The sequence below is a fragment of the Bufo gargarizans genome, chromosome 8, assembly GCF_014858855.1.
Source record: "Bufo gargarizans isolate SCDJY-AF-19 chromosome 8, ASM1485885v1, whole genome shotgun sequence".
Taxonomy (NCBI): domain Eukaryota; kingdom Metazoa; phylum Chordata; class Amphibia; order Anura; family Bufonidae; genus Bufo; species Bufo gargarizans.
In genome coordinates this window covers 140,801,576-140,827,669 of record NC_058087.1, presented here as the reverse complement: position 1 = coordinate 140,827,669, position 26,094 = coordinate 140,801,576, and the positions used below count along the sequence as shown (strand labels likewise).

General features: G+C 45.5%; 1 protein-coding gene across 1 annotated transcript in view; it reads right to left on the bottom strand.

The window, feature by feature from the left end:
* SYT17 (synaptotagmin 17) overlaps positions 1-26,094 on the bottom strand; it is a 105,522-nt gene that overhangs the window by 17,735 nt on the left and 61,693 nt on the right. Inside the window, exons 6-7 of the mRNA XM_044303750.1 lie at positions 20,698-20,818; positions 19,716-19,871 (exon numbers count right to left, since the gene is read on the bottom strand). Of these exons, the coding sequence (XP_044159685.1) occupies positions 19,716-19,871; positions 20,698-20,818 (277 nt within the window). The remainder of the gene's footprint in view (positions 1-19,715; positions 19,872-20,697; positions 20,819-26,094) is intronic.

Below are 26,094 nucleotides of genomic sequence, written 5' to 3'. Positions count from 1 at the left end.
GTTCACGAGTTAATTACATACATAAAACAGGGATGTCTAACGGCAACCCCCTCATCGCCCATTTCAACACTATACTGTATCTAACGACACTGCAGCTAACATCTGGTTTAGAGAAAAACTAAAGTAAATTCATACAGTATAACACATACCAACATACAGCATTTCATAAGATTTTTAGAAGCATATGTATGTACCTGAAAAGTTGGATGACTGTGGAGCTGAGGACGGACTGCCGGTAGGCCGAAGAGCCAACCGTTCTCCCCTCTCCCCTCCTTTCCTGAATCCAATGAACTTCCTACAAAACCACACAAAATACTTTCATCTTGGGTGGTGATCGGCCACAACTTTTATTTGTTCATTTGTAACATCATCATCAACCAAGAGCGTTAAACTGCTCCAACCCACTAACACATGCCGCGGTATGCCAGCCACTGGACTCCCAGCTGGCATGTCCGCCCTTTCAGCTTCACCATGTATTCTAGATGTCTCCAAACCGACACGGAGGACTACACCGGCTCGCCCTCCTCTCTCGCCCTCCACCGGCTCTGACCACCACCCAACAAAAACATTGCTTGTTCCACCCAATCCTGCAAACTAGAGAGGAAAATATCTAGACCATTATCGGAGAGATGCACTCCATCTGGCCGCGTCAATGCCCAATTGTCGCCTTTAAGTTGCCAATGGCGAACCACTATGCCTCTCCGGGACGTAATAAAGCGGAAAATACGAGAGTTGACCGTTCTGCTGCATTTTTCCATAGCCTCGGAGTCTCTAGCGCCATGCCAAACCACGTGGGGGATGATCTCCGACCATACGAGTACTATCTCTGGGAAAAAAGAAGCCAGGCGCTCCATGTCAGAATGCATTAAAGTCATGAGCTCAGCAAGCCACAAGGAACAGAGATAATTTCCGCCCGCGTGTATCACGAGGATAACTGGACCTGCCGTGGCCCTGCTAATATCCACCACCTCCGGAAGAACTTCAGACCACTGAAGGCCGCTGATAACCCTCCAGAAAACGTCGACATCACGAAAACCCAGGGTCCGACCATCCGGCCTGCAATCCACTCCGCCCGGCCTGCAATCCGCTCTCTGGGCTGCCCAGAAGACATATGAGTGACCGATGATCCGGAAGGCTGGACACGGGACCCCTGTAAAACAGCATAAACATCTGCATAACTGGATTTTTTTTGTTTATATTTTTATAATAGGGATCACGGAAATTAGACCACCGGCAACAGATTAGGGCGGAGATAGGTCGCAAAACACCTGGAGCATCATCTACCGATTCTCATAACGTCCCTGGCCGCCTCGGTCGCCGCCCCAATGCGGAAAGAATGCGTCCCGAACTCCCGAGTGTCGTAACCAGCGGCTACAAGGCAGCATTTGAAAATGGCGGTAAATTGAAATTTCGTGAGGGGGGAGCAATCTTGGTGCACCAAAAAACTACTGCCGTCAAGGCACAAGCCGCTGTAAGTTGTGACCAAACAAACTGGGCAAGCGTGATCAGAAATCGGGTGAAGCGGGATCCATGCCCCCCTGCCAAAACATATACGTTATAGAGTGCTGAATCCTGATCCGAACAGACCCATTCCCGATCGATACATCGCTGAAGAGGAGGCCTCCTGGCTTATGGCGCGAAGGAGACAATAGCTCGCTGATGCTAAGGGTCCTGAAAAAAGCAAGGCTAAAGCTGACGGATAAGAGGATAGCCTCGAACTGTGAACCGCAAACCGCAGGAAACGACAAACCCAAGCTGCAAAGTAATTGGTATGAAATCGTCCGCCGGCATTCTGAGCGGACACTTTCCTTACACCAAGCCTGCAACGTCTGCGTGATAAAAAAATGTTTTTGGGCGTCGCGCCATCCGAAAAGACAGAAATAAAAAGCAACACCAGACATACGTGTTGGGCAATCGCAAGCGCAATAAGGGTTCTACCGTAATCTACAGTCTTGTGTCCTCCTGACTCACATCCCGAGTGCTGACAGTGTCAAGCCACTCACCCCATGCCTTATTATGTGCTCTCCAAGTCGTCGGAGTGACCGAAGAAGAGATCAGTGACAGTACCTGCTGTCCACCAGCCTCCAGAGGTGCGGCGGGCACAGTATGCCATCCTAGTCCGCTCCCGGAAGGAGGGTCCAAAATTCCTGCCAATGAAAGCGAGAGAGAGCATCAGCAATTACGTTAGAAGAACTCTAAATACCGAGAACCAGTAAGGACGAGGACTACAGGCTATTAATGCTATGGACAACACTCAAATTATCCGTCCGAAAGCATATATGTCGATTAGCAAACTGGGAGCCCCAGATCTCAACCGCCACGATAACAGGAAACCGCTCTAACAAAGTTAAATTCCTACAGAGACCACATGCCCGCCAAGACTCCGGCCAATAGGATGCACACCAAGAATCACCGAAAACAGTGCCAAAACCACAAGAGCCTGAGGAGTCTGTGAACAAGGAAATCTCAGTATTGGAGGACTCGGGGGGCCAACAGACACCCCCCGAGTGGCAAGGGAAAGCCGACGATAAAAACCCTGCCCATAGGCATCACCCGGCATGCAAAAACCAGTAAACCCAACAGGGACTGAAGCAGACAGCTTTGACAATTTGTCCCCAGGTAACCGGAAAACCATCGCAACAGTATCAATCTAAAAGCCTAATAATGAAAGGCAAGTCATGGGACCCTCCGTCTTGTCAGGGGACACTGGAACTCCAAAGCGTTCTATAAGTTAGAAAAAAGTATTCAAAAGGTAGCAACAAGTCTCACCTGAACCCAGGGCAACAAATAAAAAATCGTCCAAATACTGAATAACAGATCGGAAACAGGTAACAGAACGAAATGTACTATTTCGAAAATAATGGAAGGATATGGAGCGACCCATGGGAAGGAAAGTATCATAATAATTAAGACAGTCGATATAGCAACAAGTGATAACAATCCAGATGAACCGGGAGCAGGCGAAAGGCAGACTTAATATTCGACTTTGCCAAAAGGGCGCCGCGACCAGCCCTTCTGACCAGAGGTATCGCCCTATTGAAGGAAACATAGGACACTGAGGCATCCTCGGGAGGGATGGCATTGTTAACCGAGGTCCCCTTCGGATAAGAGAGGTGATGAATCAGACGAAACTTACCTGGGTCCTTCTTAGGAACTATACCCGGGGGGAAACACGAAGGTTCGGATAAGGTGAGGAATTAAAGGGGCCCTCTCTCCTACCCATGAAAACCTCTTTAAACAGCTTATTTCGGAGAGCCTCTGAATGCTCTCGAGCTGACTTAAGGTTCTGTGAAAAAAAAACGGAAACCTGCTCAAAACAAAGGGGATAAAAAAAAACGAATGTGAAACCAAAACGAAGTTGAGCTGCATCCGATTTATTGAGGTAGAGGTCTAGCCAGGGGGTCATCTCGGTGACATTCACCGGGGTCTTTAGAGTCATTGGGCGTGGAGGACTTCTAGACTTTTGGTAGAGGGCGGTTACATCGGATGGCAGCGTAGGGGCCCCCACAAGAGGAGCACTCATGCTTGTATTTGCACAGGCCTGCGAACCGGTAATGACCTTCATTGAAAAACCAACAGGCTCCAGGGTGATGGACGGCCATCGATCCCGTTGCTGAGGAGACCCCGGGAAAGGGTGGCCTCTGAGACAACATAAGGTGGTGCCAGATGTCCGTGGCCTTGCCCCCCACCCTATATCCAGTTGAAGGGACAGCCGGCGACGGAACTCCTCGTCATATCTCCACCACACAGAACCCTCATGAGCCTTATAAGCGCTGTATATGGTTTCCTGATAAATTAAGTGTTCCGAACAACGCTCCAGATGCCGCTGACCCATTACACAACCTAACACTGAAAAGGCTTGTAGCCAGTTATTCATGGTTCTGGTTCTGTTTTTTTCAGACGGACGGCGTTCCTTGTCCACCATATGTTGGTCTATCGTAACTAGGGACCAGATATCGACGTATTGATTTGCCCATATTTTTTCTTTTACTTCTTCTGCCAGGTGCGCCCCAAGCAGGTTAACACCGCAGAAGAAAAAGTCTTTAATCAAGCCGGCTGAAACTGGAGGGGGTTTGTGCAAAGGAGCAGGGGTAGGCGGCCATCTAGCAACCCATGTCCTCAGCTCTATACACAAAATCCCGGTGACAGGTTCCCTTTAAGGGCCATGACAACATCAGAACCCTGGCCACCCGCCTCCCACTCACCTGTATATTGAAACTCACCAGACGCAGCAGGAACCGGAGTCACCGGAGGAACCGCGGATGTAGACGTTGCTGGAATCGTCGCTGGGACCGAGGATGGACGGGCCGGAGGACAAACCAGGCTAGAGACCCTGGAAGATCGAGAAGGCTCCCACCTCTTGCGTATTTAATGGGACACTGCACCACACTACACAGATTTGCCCAACGAAACATCCGAAGATGACAGTGAGCGCCATCTGGAGGATCTGGAGCGCCGTCTTCTCCCAGAATCCTTTGAACGGTGATAGGACTGGCTCCTGCGAAAACCATGCTGGTGCCAACGCCTGTACTCCACAGATGATGAGGAAGGCGAACGGCGTCTGCGTCTATGAGGTACAGCAGAAGTGGGGGCAGGGGGGCCAACCATTAAAGGGGGGTCCTACAGGGTAACGGAGGTTACCGCTGGTGCAGAAGGCTAAATAACCTTCCCCACACCATTATCCTCCAGTGGGAGGGAAGAAGGGGGCTCATTTAATGTGGAGGGACACGGTGGTGGAGAGGGGGGCTGCTCTGCAGCCGAGGATGAGCTATCCTGCGCACCCATAGCTGCTAATACACTGATCTCCCGCACACAGGAAGGCTGCTGGGAGGAAGAGCTGGCCGCAAAAGGAAGGGGAGGGGGTACAGGAGCGAGCTGCACAAAATGCTCTCTCCTCCTACTATGGTTAGAGGCAAGCCTGGGAAGTGATGGAGTGGAGGGATAGGGACCTACAAGGGGAGGGGACTGTGATCTAAGTTGGGGCGTGTGCGCCGTGCAGACCACCACGCCCCTTACTGCAGCTGGAAGTGGGGATGTGAAAACGGAGGGGGAAGGGAAAGGCTGTCAATAAAAGAAGACAGCCAGCCTTCCCCTTGTGATGAGAGAGGAGCCAGTAGAGCCACCTAGAGGGGATCCTCAGCGGCCATCTTGCCTGAGAAGTGCTGCTGGTGAGTACAGAGATTCACAGCGATTCTTCAGCCAAGAAACCGTCCAGAAAGGGGATGGGGGGGATATATAATCTTAAGGCGTGGCTAGCACCGCCCAGGGACCAGGAGGGTGGCAGTCAGCCTGGCTTAACCCTTTCCTTGCCTGCAGTCCCACATCACCCTCCCTAGATGGTCAGGTGCTCTCCAAGAACTACAAATGTAGGTCTGATTACTTGGCAGTTTTTGTTCTCCATTAACTTACCTTTTTAACCTTTTCTGAGTATTCCAATCTTTGGGTATCACACACTTTTTTATATAACCCTTTTGGTAATACAGTGAGGAACAGAAATATTTGAACACCCTGCGATTTCACAAGTTCTCCCACTTACAAATCATGGAGGGGTCTGAAATTCACATTGTAGCTCTGAGAGACAGAATAAAAAAATTAAAAAAAAAATGTATGATTTTTAAATAATTTATTTGTCTTGCACTGCTGAACAAAAGTATTTGAACACCTGAGAAACAGCAAGAATTTTGACTCTGAAAGACCTGTTACTGTGCCTTTAAAAAGTCCACCACTACTCCACTCATTAATCTAACTTAGTAGCACCCGTCTGAGCTCTTTAAAGACCCCTGTCCACCCCACAGTCAGTCAGACGCCAACTACTACCATGGGCAAGACCAAAGAGTTTTCAAAAGACACCAGCGACAAAATTGTGGCCCTCCACAAGGCTGGAAAGGGCTATGGGGCAATTGCCAAGCAGCTTGGTGGAAAAAGATCAACTGTTGGAGCAATTGTTAGAAAATTGAAGAGGCTAAAGATGACTCTCAGTCTCCCTCGGACTGGGGCTCCATGCAAGATCTCACCTCTTGGGATATCACTGATAATAAGAAAGGTGAGGATTTAACCCAGAACTACAAGAGAGGAGATGGTCAATGACATGAAGAGAGCTAGGACCACAGTTTCAAAGGTCACTGTCGGTAGAACACTACGCCGTCATGGTTTCAAATCATGCATTGCACGGAAGGTTCCCCTGCTCAAGTCATCACATGTCCAGGCCCATCTGAAGTTTGCCAATGACCATCTGGATGATCCAGAGGAGGCATATGAGAAAGTCATGTTGTCAGATGAGACTAAAGTAGAACTTTTTGGTCTAAACTTCACTTGTCGTGTTTGGAGGAAAAAGAAGGATGAGTTGCATCATCCCTACTGTGAAGCATGGGGGTGGTAATATCATTCTTTGGGTGTGCTTTTCTGCGAAGGGGACAGGACAACTGCACTGTATTAAGGAGAGGATGAATGGGGCTATTTAGTATGAGATTTTGAGCAACAACCTCCTTCCCTCAGTCAGAGCATTAACCACTTCAGCCCCGCTAGGTGAAACCCCCTTCATGACCAGAGCACTTTTTACACTTCGGCACTACACTCCTTTCACCGTTTATCGCTCGGTCATGCAACTTACCACCCAAATGAATTTTACCTCCTTTTCTTCTCACTAATGGAGCTTTCATTTGGTGGTATTTTATTGCTGCTGACATTTTTACTTTTTTTGTTATTAATCAAAATGTAACGATTTTTTTGCAAAAAAATGACATTTTTCACTTTCAGCTGTAAAATTTTGCAAAAAAAACGACATCCATATATAAATTTTTCGCTAAATTTATTGTTCTACATGTCTTTGATAAAAAAAAAATGTTTGGGCAAAAAAAAAATGGTTTGGGTAAAAGTTATAGCATTTACAAACTATGGTACAAAAATGTGAATTTCCGCTTTTTGAAACAGCTCTGACTTTCTGAGCACCTGTCATGATTCCTGAGGTTCTACAATGCCCAAACAGTAGAAAACCCCCACAAATGACCCCATTTCGGAAAGTAGACACCCTAAGGTATTCGCTGATGGGCATAGTGAGTTCATAGAACTTTTTATTTTTTGTCACAAGTTAGCGGAAAATGATGATGATTTTATTTATTTATTGTTTTCTTACAAAGTCTCATATTCCACTAACTTGCGACAAAAAATAAAAAATTCTAGGAACTCGCCATGCCCCTCACGGAATACCTTGGGGTGTCTTCTTTCCAAAATGGGGTCACTTGTGGCGTAGTTATACTGCCCTGGCAATTTAGGGGCCCAAATGTGTGAGAAGAACTTTGCAATCAAAATGTGTAAAAAATGACCGGTGAAATCCAAAAGGTGCACTTTGGAATATGTGCCCCTTTGCCCACCTTGGCAGCAAAAAAGTGTGACACATCTGGTATCGCCGTACTCAGGAGAAGTTGGGGAATGTGTTTTGGGGTGTCATTTTACATATACCCATGCTGGATGAGAGAAATATCTTGGCAAAAGACAACTTTTCCCATTTTTTTATACAAAGTTGGCATTTGACCAAGATATTTTTCTCACCCAGCATGGGTATATGTAAAATGACACCCCAAAACACATTGCCCAACTTCTCCTGAGTAAGGCGATACCAGATGTGTCACACTTTTTTGCTGCCAAGGTGGGCAAAGGGGCACATATTCCAAAGTGCACCTTTTGGATTTCACCGGTCATTTTTTACACATTTTGATTGCAAAGTTCTTCTCACACATTTGGGCCCCTAAATTGCCAGGGCAGTATAACTACGCCACAAGTGACCCCATTTTGGAAAGAAGACACCCCAAGGTATTCCGTGAGGGGCATGGCGAGTTCCTAGAATTTTTTATTTTTTGTCACAAGTTTTTTATTTATTTTTATTCTGTCTCTCAGAGTGGGAATGCACCTACAATGTGAATTTCAGACCCCTCCATGATTTCTAAGTGGGAGAACTTGCAAAATCGCAGGGTGTTCAAATACTTCTGTTCCTCACTGTATCATTTAGCATTTATGGAGAAACCACATTCAGTCAGAGATGAGCTAAAATGCCAGACACTGGCCAAGGACAAGAGTAGGACCATGTCTAAGGTTGAGTTCACATATGTCAGGAGGTTTGGAGCCATCCCGAAGTGGAGCACTAGATGCCAGAATGAATTTCACTCAGCATCTTCTAGTGTTCAGTAGGCTCAACTAGGCCATGATGCCAGATCTGTCAACTGGCTAGATTTCCTCAGGAGAGGCCATCAATATCTGATTGGGGGCAGGTCAAACAACCCACATTCCTGCCAACCAGCTTTTCTACAATAGCTCCAGTGCTGTAAGATGGACTGCAATGAATTGGGATAAGCTGCAATGCCACACACCCCATGAACAGGTGTGGCTTTACTTTTGGAAGAAAACAGTCATGTTTTTCTACCTCTGGACAATCTCTTTAATTCCATTTCTCTACAATTTATGGTACTCTGTTAATGCAGGCACTGTTTTAGTGATAGCACTCGGGATCAGGTTTCCATTAAAAATATCTCTGTATTTAGCTTTTCTTCAACCCTGATCAGTCTTTCTGACTGATCAGGAAAACACCCCCACAGCATGATGTTGCCTCCACCATACTTTACGGTAGGGATGGTATTGGGCAGGTGATGAGCAGTGCCTGTTTTCCTCCAGACATGACACAAAAAGTTCAATCTTGGTTTCATCAGAACACAGAATCTTTTTAGGTATTGATGGGCCATAAATCCCAGATTGGTGTAGTGCTGCAGTGATGGTTTATCTTTTAGAAGTTTCTCCCATCTGCACACAGGCTATCTATAGCTCAGCCAGAGTGACCACTCTTAGCAATGCCCTTTGTCTCCGATTACTAAGATTTTTTATTTTTATTTTATTTATTATTATTTGGGGTAGCTCTACGAAGAAATTTGCAAACATTTCTAAAATTCTATTTTCACTTTGTCATTAGGAGGTATTGAATGAAAAAATGATTGGGGAAAATTAGATTTTTTTATTTTAGCCACAACATAACAAAATGTGAAAAAATGAAAGGGTCTGAAGACTTTCGGAATGCACTGTATATGCAGCCATTCTTATGGACCATCTTGATGGGACAGGGCTAAATCAGAGGACAAGGAGCTAAATATACTGTATGGGGGGGGGATTTTGATTTTATATGCAACCCTAATGGCATTCATTGTAACTGAATATAAATCATAGTTAAGTCAGAAAGCTAGTGATGCAGGTTGAATACATCTTGAAATAATGAATTCAGCTAAGCCTCAGGTTGCTGTTAAATATTTAATCAGAATTTATAAAAGCTAACAGCAAGAAATACATGATGCATTTCCTATTTTGAAAAGGCAGGGGGGCAGAACACAGGACTTTAATCACCCCTGTTTCTACACAATAAACCACTTATTATGAAGAACGGAATTTTTACTTCTAGCGCCTCATGCTGACCACCAATGCTCCCAGTACTTCACTCACAGCAAAGGCTCTTTTATTCCAGGAATCCTTTGTAAGCGCCCAGTTGGGGAGCGCCTTTCAAAGGGCAGATTTTGTAATGCTGGCAAACACACAACCCTTCGCTAGCAATGATCTGCACTTTCCTTTGAAATTTTCGATTTATAAAAAAAAAAAGTCAGTTTAGCCGATGAAAGAAAATAATGATCACGACTAGAGACAAAAAGGTGAAACATAAATACAAATCTGTCCTTGGTTTTCTCAAAAGCACGTTTGGGGGAATTTATCATTGTAGACATATTTGAAATTAGCTTTTAGACTAGAGTTGCTATGCGCACCTGTGCCAATTTATGAAATTGGCACATAGTAATAATAAATTTGGCGCAGGTGCAAAGTAGTTGGACCTATTTCAGTGAATGTATGCCTGGCGGATGCCTGGTGTGGAGACGAGCGACTTTTCTGCAACCTTTTTAAAAAAAATATATAAATGAGACGAAGAAGTGATCTACAAGGAAAATGCAACCAAATTTTCACTCCACTTCTGAAAGTGGCGCAGAATAGTGCAGGCAGGAAAATGCTGCAACATTTTGCACAACAGAGGCCGTCCGACATCACTTGCGACATTTTAGTGCCAAAGAACTGGTGTAACACATTTGATAAATGCCCCTCTTGCCCCCTCATGTCTAGCGGTTGACAGCTAAGGAATGTTATGATTGAGATGATGGCAGCAGTAAAGCTTGGATCTGTTCACACCAGAAAAGTGTAGCATGGTGTGTCATTACTCTTAGAGGCTCTCCTCTCTCTGCAACTGCTGTGCCCTCTCCACTTTTTGCTGAGCCCTCTCCACATTTTGTAAACATCATCATGCCTGGCCCTGTCAGTAAAAGTGCAGAGGGCGCAGCGGTTTCAGAGAGAGCAGAGACTCTAGGTGTAACAACAACGCCCCCGTTGCTCCTTCAGGTTCATTTGCATATATTAAAACTTCATTTTTCTCAGCAATGCGGGCACATATGAACATGGGACCAACACAGATGTCTTCATCTGCCAAGTGCACATGTAACAGGTCAGCCAGTGTCATAAGGACAAATCTGCTGACAGATGCTCTTTAAGCAAATTATTTGCAGAGTTACTTATGTAGTAAGTTGTATGATAAGTGGTTAAAACACAGTTTTATTTTATGTTACTGCCTCTGGTAATGCTATGAATATTAACAATCTCTTCATAACAGTTATTGTATTACACATCCCTCCAATCCTAAAGGGCATCCTTGAAATGATGGATCAGATGAACTTTAGCAATGTAATTTTTTGCCAAGTCATTAATATGCACAGAGGCCTTTCCTCAACCCAATCAGCTTTTACAGGAAAAAGTGTAAAAACCTTCCTACCATCATACTGTGTTCCCTCTGCTGCATTAAAAGGCTAGCATCAGTTAGATGTGAATCACCTTGTTTAACCTAAGACTGAACGCTGTGACACATCCCTGTCTGCAAGATGCCTTCCAGTCACAACATTCCCTGCCAGCTATCTTTAAAGCCATGTCACAAGAAGATCTAAGTGTGAAGATGACAGGTACTAGAAATCATGTTGAATACAAAATAACATACCAGAGGCAGAGAAGATGCCAACATAATGACGGATCTACAGACTCCTATAGCTTATCTGTACAATAGCTATTGGGCCAAATAACACCAAACCAGTCAATCTCTGAAGATTGACTTGACTAGGACAACCCAAATCAACACGCAGATTGTCTTCTGTATTTTGGGTCCTCCGCAAATGAAATCAAGTATTTATTTATTTATTATCTTCTTCTAATGAATTCACAGTTGCCCTTTATAGTCTTGGTGAATTGTAAAATACATCAAAGAGGATTTCTGGGACCTCCAAAAATTTTACATTAAGCTGGGAATGAAGCCTAACCCTTATTAATCTGCTCAATCCCCCACCATTGTGATGGTCACGGTAACATTTGCTACTGATGCTGCAGTGATCACCTGGAGTAGTTGGTGATGCCAGGTGATCGATGCAGCCTCATCAATGATCTGGGGTAGTCAGGCACTTTGGGGGAAATTTGGTGCAAAGGAAAAAACTGGTTCAGTTGCCCATAGCAAACGATCAGATTGAGCCTTTCATTTTCAAAAGAAGCTCTGAAAAATGAAAGGTGGGTTGCTATAAAGGTCTTCCTTTGCACCATTTTTGATAAATCTACCCCTTATGTTGTTACAGTGACAGTCTCACCACAGGGGTGACATACCTGACTACTTCATATGACCACTGAGGTCAGGCCACAGATTGACTGCAGTGATCATGTGGAGTAGTTGGTGACATCATCACTGCAGCACTAGAAACAAAGACCACTGGGACCTCTGAAGCAGCTGCGCATCCCTGCCCTACTGTGCAATTTTTGGGGGTCCTGGAAAACCCCCATAAAGGTTTATCAAGAATCCATCAACTCAAGGTATTTGGAAGAGTATGAGGTTTTTCCACCATATTGCGTATGACATCACATTAGCACATACCATAACTCATTAATTGGTTTGGGTTTTACAACTGGGACCACCACCAATCAACAGAACAAAGGCACTGCAGCCCTCAGTGCAACTCCTGACACAATAATTTCTGTAAAGTACTGGCTTTGAGACAGCACTCTGCAGTTAAAAAATCCAAAGGGGCCACTGCGCTTTAGTAGACCTGAAGCTCCTTTTTTCTAGAAATACTAGAGGATCCAAGAAGTCAGTGTTGTGGTTATGACCCTTTCTACCAATACAGTGGGGCAAAAAAGTATTTAGTCAGGCACCAATTGTGCAAGTTATCCCACTTAAAAAGATGAGAGAGGCCTGTAATTTTCATCATAGGTAAACTTCAACTATGAGAGACAGAATGGGGGTAAAGAGTACAGGAAATCACATTGTAGGATTTCTAATGAATTAATTGGTAAATTCCTCGGTAAAATAAGTATTTGGTCACCTACAAACAAGCAACATTTCTGTCTCTCACAGACCTGCAACTTCTTCTTTAATAGGCTCCTCTGTCCTCCACTCATTACCTGTATTAATGGCACCTATTTGAACTTGTTATCAGTATAAAAGACACCTGTCCACAACCTCAAACAGTCACACTCCAAACTCCACTATGGCCAAGACCAAATAGCCGTCGAAAGACAACAGAAATACAATTGTAGACCTGCACCAGGCTGAGAAGACTGAATCTGCAATAGGCAAGCAGCTTGGTGTGAGTAAATCAACCGTGGGAGCAATTATTAGAAAATGGAAGACATACAAGACCACTGATAATCTCCCTCGATCTGGGGCTCTATGCAAGATCTCACCCCGTGGGTTCAAAATTATCACAAGAATGGTTTGCAAAAATCCCAGAACCACACGGTGGGACCTAGTGAATGACCTAAGGCTACCATCAGTAACACACTACGCCGCCAGGGACTCAAATCCTGAAGTGCCAGACGTGTCCCCCTGCTTAAGCCAGTACATGTCCAGGCCCGTCTGAAGTTTGCTAGAGAGCATTTGGATGATCCAGAAGAGGATTGGGAGAATGTCATATGGTCAGATGAAACCAAAGTAGAACTTTTTGGTAAAAACTCAACTCGTCGTGTATGGAGGAGAAAGAATGACAAGTTGCATCCAGAGAACACCATACCTACTGTGAAGCATGGGGGTGGAAACATCATGCTTTGGGACTGTTTTTCTGCAAATGGACCAGGGCGACTGATCCATGTAAAGGAAAGGATGAATGGGGCCATGTATCGTGAGATTTTGAGTGAAAAACTACTTCCATCAGTAAGGGCATTAAAGATGAAACGTGGCTGGGTCATTCAGCATGACAATGATCCCAAACACACCACCCGGGCAACGAAGGAGTGGCTTCATAAGAAGCATTTTAAGGTCCTGGAGTGGCCTAGCCAGTCTCCAGATCTCAACCCCATAGAAAACCTTTGGAGGAAGTTGAAAGTCTGTGTTGCCCAGCGACAGCCCCAAAACATCACTGCTTTAGAGGAGATCTGCATGGAGGAATGGGCCAAAATACCAGCAACAGTGTGTGAAAACCTTGTGAAGACTTACAGAAAACGTTTAACCTCTGTCATTGCCAACAAAGGGTATATAACATAGTATTGAGATGAACTTTTGTTATTGACCAAATACTTATTTTCCACCATAATATGGAAATAAATTATTTCAAAATCAGACAATGTGATTTTCTGGATTTTATTTTCTCATTATGTCTCTCATAGTTGAGGTATACTTATGATGAAAAATACAGGCCTCCTTTGTTGAGGAAGGGTTGAGACGTATGCATGTATATCCATGCATGCCCGCAAACACGTGCGGGCATGTATGGTATATATGCATACATTAACCAATGCACCATGGGATGATGTGCGCAGATGTGCCCAGCATCTGCGCACGTCTGCCCATGGTGATCCCCAGGGGCTCATGGTGGCCCCTGTGGGATATATGTGATTTATACATATACAGACGTGGACAAAATTGTTGGTACCCTTTGGTCAATGAAAGAAAAAGTCACAATGGTCACAGAAATAACTTTAATCTGACAAAAGTAATAATAAATTAAAATTCTATAAATGTTAACCAATGAAAGTCAGACATTGTTTTTCAACCATGCTTCAACAGAATTATGTAAAAAAATAAACTCATGAAACAGGCATGGACAAAAATGATGGTACCCCTAACTTAATATTTTGTTGCGCAACCTTTTGAGGCAATCACTGCAATCAAACGCTTCCTGTAACTGTCAATGAGACATCTGCACCTCTCAGCAGGTATTTTGGCCCACTCCTCATGAGCAAACTGCTCCAGTTGTGTCCGGTTTGAAGGGTGCCTTTTCCAGACTGCATGTTTCAGCTCCTTCCAAAGATGCTCAATAGGATTGAGGTCAGGGCTCATAGAAGGCCACTTTAGAATAGTCCAATTTTTTCCTCTTAGCCATTCTTGGGTGTTTTTAGCGGTGTGTTTTGGGTCATTGTCCTGTTGCAAGACCCATGACCTGCGACTGAGACCAAGCTTTCTGACACTGGCTAGTACATTTCTCTCTAGAATTCCTTGATAGTCTTGAGATTTCATTGTACCCTGCACAGATTCAAGACACCCTGTGCCAGACGCAGCAAAGCAGCCCCAGAACATAACAGAGCCTCCTCCATGTTTCACAGTAGGGACAGTGTTCTTTTCTTGATATGCTTCATTTTTTCGTCTGTGAACATACAGCTGATGTGCCTTGGCAAAAACTTCGATTTTTGTCTCATCTGTCCACAGGACATTCTCCCAGAAGCTTTGTGGCTTGTCAACATGTAGTTTGGCATATTCCAGTCTTGCTTTTTTATGATTCGTTTTCAACAATGGTGTCCTCCTTGGTCGTCTCCCATGTAGTCCACTTTGGCTCAAACAACGACGGATGGTGCGATCTGACACTGATGTTCCTTGAGCATGAAGTTCACCTTGAATCTCTTTAGAAGTCTTTCTAGGCTCTTTTGTTACCATTCGGATTATCCGTCTCTTAGATTTGTCATCAATTTTCCTCCTGCGGCCACGTCCAGGGAGGTTGGCTACAGTCCCATGGATCTTAAACTTATGAATAATATGTGCAACTGTACTCACAGGAACATCTAGTTGCTTGGAGATGGTCTTATAGCCTTTACCTTTAACATGCTTGTCTATAATTTTCTTTCTGATCTCTTGAGACAGCTCTTTCCTTTGCTTCCTCTGGTCCATGTCGAGTGTGGTACACACCATATCACCAAACAACACAGTGATTACCTGGAGCCATATATATAGGCCCAATGGCTGATTACAAGGTTGTAGACACCTGTGATGCTAATTAGTGGACACACCTTGAATTAACATGTCCCTTTGGTCACATTATGTTCTGTGTTTTCTAGGGGTACCATCATTTTTGTCCATGCCTGTTTCATGAGTTTATTTTTTTACATAATTCTGTTGAAGCATGGTTGAAAAACAATGTCTGACTTTCATTGGTTAACATTTATAGAATTTTAATTTATTATTACTTTTGTCAGATTAAAGTTATTTCTGTGACCATTGTGACTTTTTCTTTCATTGACCAAAGGGTACCAACAATTTTGTCCACGTCTGTATATGGGCCTGTGCCCCCTTATATAATCTGTGCCCCCTTGTCATCTGTGTCCCCTTTAGATGTCCCTAATATTGATGTATACATGTGTATGGATGTGCCCCAAGCATCTATACACATGTATATTATATAAATCCCCCCCCCCCCCTCCTACACCTGAAACCAGGTGCATCGGTGTGAATGTGCCCCAAGCATTCGCACCGATGCAATCTGGCTAATTACATCAGAATGACTGGACAAGGGTCCGGTCATCCTGATGGATACAAAGAGCTCAGATTCAACAGAATCTGAGCCCTTTGTTGTAATTATCTCCAGCGCCGCTGGAGATAATTACGCATGATAGAAGAAGGGGAGAAGCCTCCCCTCCTCCTATTATGCGCATTCCGACAGTGCGATTACTATCGCACTGTCCGGAATGCTAGGTGCAGCAGGCGGGAGATCAAAGGCATCTCCCGCCTGTCTGCAGCGCGTCCCCGATGTGCTGGCCGGCGCAGTGATGTCATATCACTGCGCCGGCCCACGTGGATGATGGGGGGCCCGCGCGCGCGCCCCCTGGTGGGCGGCGCAGCGCGGGAGTGCGGGCGGCAGGGTTTAAATATCCGGCGGCCCGGCACAGAAGGGAGTGAGGGTCTGGGCCCCCCACGTGGAGGAGAGCGCAGGCAGCCACCCGGGCTGCGCTGCGCTGATAAGGAAGATCGGGACCCCCCCACACCTGGAGGAGCGCATCCTGCACTCAGGAGAGGCCCCCCCCGACCAGACCCCCCCACCTGGAAGGTGAGCGCATCCTGCGCTACGGAGTAGACCAGACCCCCCTGGACGAACGAGCAAATCCATAAGTATCACCCCCTTAGTACCCCCACTCCATTAACCCCTATCCCACCAACAAAATAGCCCTGACTCCATACCACTCCCAGCACCACTTCCCCTGATTAACCCTTTCCCTGCCAGGCATCTAACCCCTGGTGGTTATCACCCCCTATATACCCCTAATGACCCTGGTGGCCCTGATTAACCCCTGGGTTACCCCAACCCCTGCATCCCCTGGTTCCCCTGCATCCCCTGGTTCCCCTGCATCCCCTGGTTAACCCCTGCATCCCCTGGTTAACCCCTGTCTCCCCTGGTTAACCCCTGTCTCCCCTGGTTAACCCCTGCCTCCCCTGGTTAACCCCTGCATCCCCTGGTCAACCCCTGATCCCCTGGTAACTACATTTGCAGGGTATACTGTGTAGCCCTGCAATACTAATCCTTTGTGTTTGTGGTTGGCTTACACCCCTGTAAGACCACCGTTAACCCTCGGTGTACCCCGTAGGGACAGTGCAGACGGGTGGGTTATTGTTAATATTACTTGTATGTGTGTATTGTATAGTTAGTTTGTGGGTGGAATTTGGGAACGTGTAGTGTAGTTGAGTACTGTATATTTTGTGCTGTATTGTTAGTGTATTGCGTGCTTGGTGTATTAAATACCGTTATATTTGTACCCTTTGTGTAGTGTGTACTTGTTAGCGGTAGTGAGTAAGGCGCATGCAGCTAGCGTAGCGATTAGTGTAAAGTATAGCGAAGGTATTGTGTGTTGTTATTATATAAAGGCATAAATAGGCGGAGTCATCACTAGACGGCTCCTCCTATTTAGGAATATTAATTATCGATATTCGCATAATATTGGTGACTAATATTCCCCCTTTACATCCTTCATCTTTTTAAGTGGGAGAACTTGCACAATTGGTGGCTGACTAAATACTTTTTTGCCCCACTGTATGACATAACTTAAGTTGGCCGAACAATGCAGAGAGAGAAGGTGCTCATAGGGTAAGTATGTAAGACATCTCAGTCCCTGAAGTGATGTGTATGCGCTCCCCCTTATTAGGGTGGTGAGTGTGTTGGAGATATAAGGTTCGTAGGTGGAGATGATGACGTTGCTGCAGCCAGTGGCTGTAGTTTTGGATGAAATCCTCCAGGCAAAGTCGCCAAAACGCCGGAGGAATATCACAAGAACAGAGAGGTGAGTAGGGGAGGAGTACCCATTGGGTTCCACCCAACTCAACTGGTTGAGGCAAGCGCAGAAGATGACCAGCAGATGAATAGAATGAGCTTTATTCAAGGGTAATATAAAAAAAACAGACAACGGGTTTCGGGGGTTCTAGGACCCCTTTATCAAGTCTTTTTTGATGAAGTGATATGGTGGGTGCTACTATAGAACTCAGCGATATTTGTACTGCGTGCTGGGAGGCAGTACAGCAGCTGTATCCCCAAACGCATTGTCCAGTTTTTTTTTAATTACTCATCAATAAAGCTCCTTCTATTCATCTGCTGGTCGTCTCCTGCGCCTGCCTCAACTAGTTGAGTTGGGTAGAACCTAACGGGTACACCTCCTCTACTCACCCTTCTGTTCTTGACATTAGTATAATGTCAGCAAAACCGGATGTCCATCTAATATATATGGGTAGAAAAGAAGGACCAGGCAGTTGGAGTTCCTTTTACTAACAGGGAGATAATCCACCACCAGAGGTGTCTGTCAGAATCTTTTTCCCCTCTTCCCATTCAGAGAGGAGTCGGCAGGAATAGCTGAGCATATAGCCATTCTTACTATCGCTCTTTGGGGTACATTATCAACCAACTTGAGACAACAGTATATTTCTATTACAGAATCCATGTGCACAAAACCTTTAGAGGTCGCCATATTGTGCCTTTGTACAGTGCCATATTACAGAAGTAATACAGTGTCACTATTTTTTCTGTCATTTTGATGTGTAAAAAGACCTCCATATGAATTCATGTGCACATAATGGTACAGTAGGGTCCCACAGAAGTCTAGAGGTGCCAGGAAACCATTCATGAAGTAGTTTGCAGAAGGAAACCTCTTTGTCACCAGTAGCTTAGTTAATTCTTTACTATAGTCCGTAATCGATTCGTTGGCCAAGCCCAGAATGCATTGTCGGACTGGGGTGTCTAGGGCCCACCAGTAAAATTTATTAATTTATTTTGGGGGCCCACCGTACAGATACATTCAAATACTACCTGCTCACACAGCAGCAAGATGGTACCAGATGATTGAATATGGGGGTCCCTGCAGCAACTTTTAGAAGGTAGGTCCTGAGGAGAAGAGGACACTGGCAGCTTTCCTCTATACCTAGAAGTCATCTCAGCTCTGATCGTGTCTATAATAATAAACTGTGGAGTTTCTTTGATAATCTATCAAGTTTTTATGTAAACATAGGCTGGTTGAGGTGCTGCACATTGTATATATGTATGTAGTGCAGTAAGTCTACTGTGTTATGTGCCACTGGTGCGAGACGAGGGGCCCACCGGGGGATTCACCTGTACCTCTGTGGGCCAGTCTGAGCCTGCCAGAATGTATTGGGTGTTGTAGTAGCTTACTCCTGATAACCAGAATACACAACATATGGGCCATTTTCTGTGCAGTTCCACAATGAAATATGACAGGGATGGACAGGATAATAGCCAAAGGCTTTCCTGCACTTATCTCTGTGACTGACAAATGCAGCCTGCAAAAACTGCAAGGCCAGAGGCGTCTGCCCTCTGCCGCCTGGCACTGTTTAACCCATGGATCATGATTCAGTGCCGAGATCACTTCCAATACTCTGTCCATATGGTTGCAGCGCTGTGTAGCATCCATCGGGCCTAGCCTAGAGCAGGGATCAGCAACCTCCATCTGTTCTTCCTTCACTTCTAACAGAGTTACAAGAACAGCCAAGTAAGTGTGCATGCTGGGAGTTATAGTTGCATAGCAGCTGGCGTCCTGAAGCTTGATGATCCCTAACCTAGAATCAAGGGCACTTAGCTTGGCTGTAGCACTGCTCCCCCTGCTGGTGCCGTGTTGCAGCACTGTCAATCATCGTTATATCAGATTGCAAAATAGGGTCCTACTGCTTCTTTTCCAAAAATAATGCTTGTCCCCATGCAGCTCAGTCCAGAGTTAACTTAAAGGGGTTGTCCAGCCTTTAGGATTATTTTAATGGTCCACAGTAGCATGCTGTACAGAGGATAGGTCCTCAGTATAAAAGTCTTGGAAACCCCCTTTAAGATCGTAGTTTGGAAACATTTCCACAGGGCTGTAAAGTGCAGACCATCCTATTTTTTTCTCTCCTATTTTCTAGACTTCATCTGACCACTTTCACCTACCTGTAAAGACCAAGCTGGCATTCTCAAGTTCTTCTTGAGGAACTTTGAAGCTGAAGGACTCATTGTAAAAAGGATCAATGGTAGCTCTCATGCAAGATGTCTTTTTGGTCTTTGCTAACTTCAACCCATGAACCAACTGGATTTTCACAAATGGGTCTGGAAAAAAAAATACAGTTCAGCTATAAATATATGATAAATATGCATGTACCTGCATGAAGACAGAGCTTATACAGATCAAAAAGAATCCATGCAAGGTTAGACCTCACAGCAAGAATCGGTGTATGGAGCCTATACGGTGTATCGCCATATGGTGCACTATATTCTCCCCTAAAAGCCATATGCATGCTATGGAACATGACATGATTTTGCAGTCATTTGCCACTCACTTACTTTTTACCGGCTATCTTAAAGGTTTTTTATTAGAAGAAACACAAAGTGGTGGCCATGAGTCAGACCTCCTGCTGCTCTCTTCTTCTGCAGGAAATGTCTCGAAATGCCATCTCAGCCAATCACTGGGCATTTATAGACATTTCCAACCTGTAAAGACGGGATCTGGAAGTCGTGAGTACTAGGGCAGCTTCAGCAGAGCTATTAGATTAGATGAGCATCATTCCATATATTTTTTTTAAGGCACCCTCAACCCACCAATTTTGGCTTTTGCTAGAAAACCCCTTTAAATAATTAATTCTAGACTCTAGACATTCACCGCGTATCCATAAACTAGATCAGTGGGGGGTGCGACCACTGAGATACACACAAGCTGAGCTAGGCTGATCTATAGTTGTCAACTCAGTGCATCTGCTCTCCACTGGTAGGGGATACATCTTTGTGGCTAGAATGCACCTTTGAAGATCAGAAATGTGCAATAAAATCTTTGGGAGGGGGGGGGGATTTTTTCACTGCCATGTCTACCGATCCAATTAAAATTTCTATTCCACAGGTTTTCAGCTAAGACAGATACATGGACAGGCAGAAGCCTTACCAGATCCCTGGCTCATATCAGTCTGAAGAAGCTGTTTTGCTCGGATAATATCCACGTTCAATCTTCCAGCACTTGGCAGGTAATTAAGAGACAGAAGCAGCTCTCCCAGCTCCACTTCATTCTAAAACAAGAAGATATATCAGCAAGACATCTAGTGACAAAGATTCTTCCGTTCTGTTACCACCGCCCCACACTGTGATTCTGTCATTTACAAAGCAGACAGACTAAAGCCATACATCTGGATATTATCTCTATGGAATAGGAATATAATCAGCGGTCGCTGTTAGGTCGTCTCAGTATCTAAGGGTACTTTCGCACTAGCGTTATTCTTTTCCTGTATTGAAATCCGGTAAAGGGTCTCAATACCAAAAAAATGCATTCTTAATGGAAAGCAATCCGTTCAGTATGCATCAGGATGTCTTCCGTTCCATCCCTTGTACGGTATTTGTCCGGCCAAAATCCCAGAACACTGCCACACTTGCCGGATGTGGCATTAATTTCCATAGAGATGTATTAATGCCAGATCCGGTATCAAGTGTTCCGGAAATTGCTGCATTGCCGGATCCGGTTTTCCGGTCTGCGCCGGGACATAGGAGGAGCTATTTTCCCTTTTGATCTTTGAAAAAAATGAAATACCAGATCCATCTAACGGATCCGGAAAAAAATGATTTCTGTTTACATATGGTTTTCTGGATCCGGCAGGCAGTTACGGCAACGGAACTGCCTGCTGGATCCGATCCAAACTACGCTAGTGTGAAAGTACCCTAAAACACTTTTATAGATATTATAGCAATGGCCTACACAATACAGATGGGAGCCACGTACACTACATAGTACAGTGTATGGACACCTGAACAGCACATTAAGGCCTCATGCACACGACAGTTTTTTTTCACGGTCCGCAAAAACGGGGTCCGTGGATCCGTGACCGTTTTTTCGTCCGTGGGTCTTCCTTGATTTTTGGAGGATCCACGGACATGAAAAAAAAGTCGTTTTGGCGTCCGCCTGGCCGTGCGGAGCCAAACGGATCCGTCCTGAATTACAATGCAAGTCAATGGGGACGGATCCGTTTGACGTTGACACAATATGGTGCAATTGCAAACGGATCCGTCCCCATTGACTTTCAATGTAAAGTCAGGAGTCCCTTTACTTTCACACTTGCGTTCATATAATGCAGACGGTGGCTCCGTTCAGAGCGGATCCGTCTGCATTATATTGTTAAAACATTTCTAAGTGTGAAAATAGCCTCAGACGGATCCGTCCAGACTTTACATTGAAAGTCAATGGGGGACGGATCCGTTTGAAAATTGAGCCACAGTGTGTCATCTTCAAACGGATCCGTCCCTATTGACTTACATTATAAGTCTGGACGGATCCGCTTGCCTCCGCACGGCCAGGCGGACACCCGAACATAACTTGAAGCGTCCCCATCACCATGGGAACGCCTCTACGTTAGAATATACTGTCGGATATGAGCTACATCGTGAAACTCATTTCCGACAGTATATTCTAACACAGAGGCGTTCCCATGGTGATGGGGACGCTTCAGGTTAGAATATACTGAAAAACTGTGTACATGACTGCCCCCTGCTGCCTGGCAGCACCCGATCTCTTACAGGGGGCCGTGATCAGCACAATTAACTACTCAGGTGCCGCACCTGAAGGGGTTAATTGTGCTATCATATCCCCCTGTAAGAGATCAGGGCTGCCAGGCAGCAGGGGGCAGACCCCCCCCCCCTCCCCAGTTTGAATATCGTTGGTGGCACAGTGTGCGCCCACCATCGGGCCCCTCCCTCCCTCTATTGTTATAAATCGTTGGTGGCACAGTGTGCGCCCACCATCGGCCCCCCCTCTCTCTATAGTAGTAACAACCATTGGTGGCAGTGTGCGGCCTCCCATTTCCCCCCCCCCCCATCATTGGTGGCAGCGGAGTTCCGATCGGAGTCCCAGTTTAATCGCTGGGGCTCCGATCGGTAACCATGGCAACCAGGAAGCTACTGCATCCCTGGTTGCCATGGTTACTTAGCAATAGTACAATTGTAGAAGACTCATAGTTACCTGCTTGCTGCTGCGATGTCTGTGACCGGCCGGGAGCTCCACCTACTGGTAAGTGAAAGGTCTGTGCGGTGCATTGCTAAAGAACTGTCACTTACCAGTAGGAGGAGCTCACGGCCGGTCACAGACATCGCAGCAGCAAGCAGGTAAGTATGAATCTTCTACTGTTGTACTATTGCTAAGTAACCATGGCAACCAGGGCTGCAGTAGCTTCCTGGTTGCCATGGTTACCGATCGGAGCCCCAGCGATTAAACTGGGACTCCGATCGGAACTCCGCTGCCACCAATGATGGGGGGGAGGGGGGGGAAATGGGAGGCCGCACACTGCCACCAATGGTTGTTACTACTATAGAGAGAGGAGGGGCCGATGGTGGGCGCACACTGTGCCACCAACGATTTTTAACTATAGAGGGAGGAAGGGGGGGGGCGATGGTGGGCGCACACTGTGCCACCAACGATTTATTACAATAGAGGGAGGGAGGGGGGGGGCGATGGTGGGCGCACACTGTGCCACCAACGATATTCAAACTGGGGAGGGGCAGCCCTGGCAGCCCTGATCTCTTACAGGGGAATATGATAGTACAATTAACCCCTTTAGGTGCCGCACCTGAAGGGGTTAATTGTGCTATCATAACCCCCTGTAAGAGATCGGGTGGTGCCAGGCAGCAGGGGGCAGTCTTGTACAAAGTTTGCAGTGTATTCTAACTAGAAGCGTCCCCATCACCATGGGAACGCTTCTGTGTTAGAATATACTGTCGGAAATGAGTTTTCACGAAGTGAAAACTTAGATCAGAAAAAGCTTTTATGCAGACGGATCTTCGGATCCGTCTGTATGAAAGCAACCTACGGCCACGGATCACGGACACGGATGCCAATCTTGTGTGCATCCGTGTTCTTTCACGGACCCATTGACTTGAATGGGTCCGTGAACCGTTGTCCGTCAAAAAAATAGGACAGGTCATATTTTTTTGACGGACAGGATACACGGATCACGGCCTCGGCTGCAAAACGGTGCATTTTCCGATTTTTCCACGGACCCATTGAAAGTCAATGGGTCCGCGAAAGAAAACGGAAAACGGCACAACGGCCACGGATGCACACAACGGTCGTGTGCATGAGGCCTAATATTGATGACCTATCCTCAGGATAGGTCATCAAGATCAGATTGGCAGGGGTTGAACTTTTGACACTCCAGACGATCAAACATTTGTAGAGGTTGTGGTGCTGTGGTGCACCAGAAGGAGCACTACCATTCTTACACCTATCTACTATCTCTAATAGTTAGCAGAGAATGTCATCTGTATATATAATTTCAGGTTTGTTCATTAGGTGCTATGTAACTGTTATGTATTGTATTTCATGCAATGTGCCTGGTTTCTGAATGAAACTTGCCAATCCATTCTCCGCCCTTTTGGGTAGAAGTGGGCTAGTCCTGCTTCTTACTAAGGGAGGTGTTGCATAAAGCTGTAGTTGAGTTGCGAGTAAAGTTGAGATGGAGTGAAGTTGAGAGTTGGAAGGAGAGAGTGAAGCAGCATGGAGTGAGGGAACGTTTCCCCTCACTGCTGCAGGAGCTTTGGGAAAGTAGCTCAGAGAGCAACATACTCCTGATATATAAAAGTACCTCTGGGAGGCAAAACAGACCCTACTCATCAAAACGGGTCACAGGATACCTCACTCTCATAAGTAACTGAAGCGGATAGGCTCCTCCTAGGCCAGAAACCTCATGTTCGATGGTCCCATGACCTAAGCGTAGCTTACTCCCAAGTGAATAGGCAATGAGCTGCAATACCAAACAGCCGGTGAGCCGCAAGGCTAACCAGACTTTTCAAACATCTGACCGGTGGTAGTGCTGAGAGTCAGATCCATACTGATCAGATATTGATGACCTATCCTGAGGAGACACATACATGAACATGATACAGTCTACAGCAGCATCATTACAAAAGTATTGCCATGCCCATGTGCTGGCGGGCATGCTCCGCTGCAGGCAGCACTGCCGGCATCTAGTTGGCATAGATACAGGCTGGGCACTCCCTCGGCAGGAACGCCTGCCAATCTGAATCTTCTCTGGCACATCCTGCACATTAATGTCATGGGATCAGGAGGTGCAGCCTATTTAAACAGAGAACTTGCTGCCAACAGGTTGCCTGTGATTGGTGTTTATCTTCCTGGATAGCCTCACTAACCTTATTCTTTGTTAATGCCTACTAGATTCTCAACCTCTGATTTGGACATTGACCTTTGCTTGACAATTTGGACCCTGACATTTCTTTCTGGTTTGGACCTTGGCTTGGTATTGTATCGGACTTATCTATTTCTGGTTTTCCCTTTCTGTTCTCTTGGTATTGACTTTGGCACGGTTCTGACTCTGATTCACGGCTCCTGATTTGGTTCGGTTTTGTCTCTCGTGGTTCTGAGGTGGCTTGTCTGTTTCCATCATATGCCTGTTTTTGTGGCTGCCGATCTGCCGATAGTTTATTGTTTTTTTTTGTCCTACTGTCCTCCCTCCCGTATAGACCCCTGCAGGGACTGCCAATCAGTTGTGGGCCACCATCTAGGGAAGATCAGCAAATGCCAGGTCACAAGTAATACATTCCTATTCCAAATGATGTGACCCCCTAATAGCATGCTATTACTTGTATGTATTTATCTGTGCTTTTGCGAAGAAACTGTCCAGTCCGATTGACCTTTTGCTCATACAGGTTGTCACCAGAGCATTGTACATTAGGTTCAAAAATAAATGCTATACAAAACCTCATATGTTTGGTTCCCAAGAACTGAAACTGTGACCTTTATACCATTGTTCATGCAATGCTTTATAAAGAAACAAAAAGTAAACTGCACAAAAGCCAAGAACACAAAAGAACCCAAAGGAAATATCATTTTTTTTATCTGATTGGTAACAGGCAGCTTCTATCACTATAAAGGCAGATAATGTATAAAGACTGTAATATATACAATATCACTGCTGAACCACCCAACTGTAAATGTACAAGCAAAAAACAACTAAACTACAGATAAGGATACTCCGAATGGCTTTCCTTTGCATAAACTAGTGCTTACACTACAAGTACCGTACATCTTAATTAGAGATGAGTGAATCGAAGCTGACGAAGTGGAATTAGATCCGAATTTCAGGAAAAAATTGATTCGCAACGAATGCAAATTTCCTCTTGCTTCATGGTAACGAATCGCAATTTTCCTAAAATGGTGCCTACACAGGAAGGCGGGATCACCCATATTGACATGCCTGCATGCAGCCAATCAGCAGCTAGCCAGCCCTGTAATGTCACAGCCCTATAAATACGTTGGCCATTTTACAGTCAAGACATTTTCCAGCAT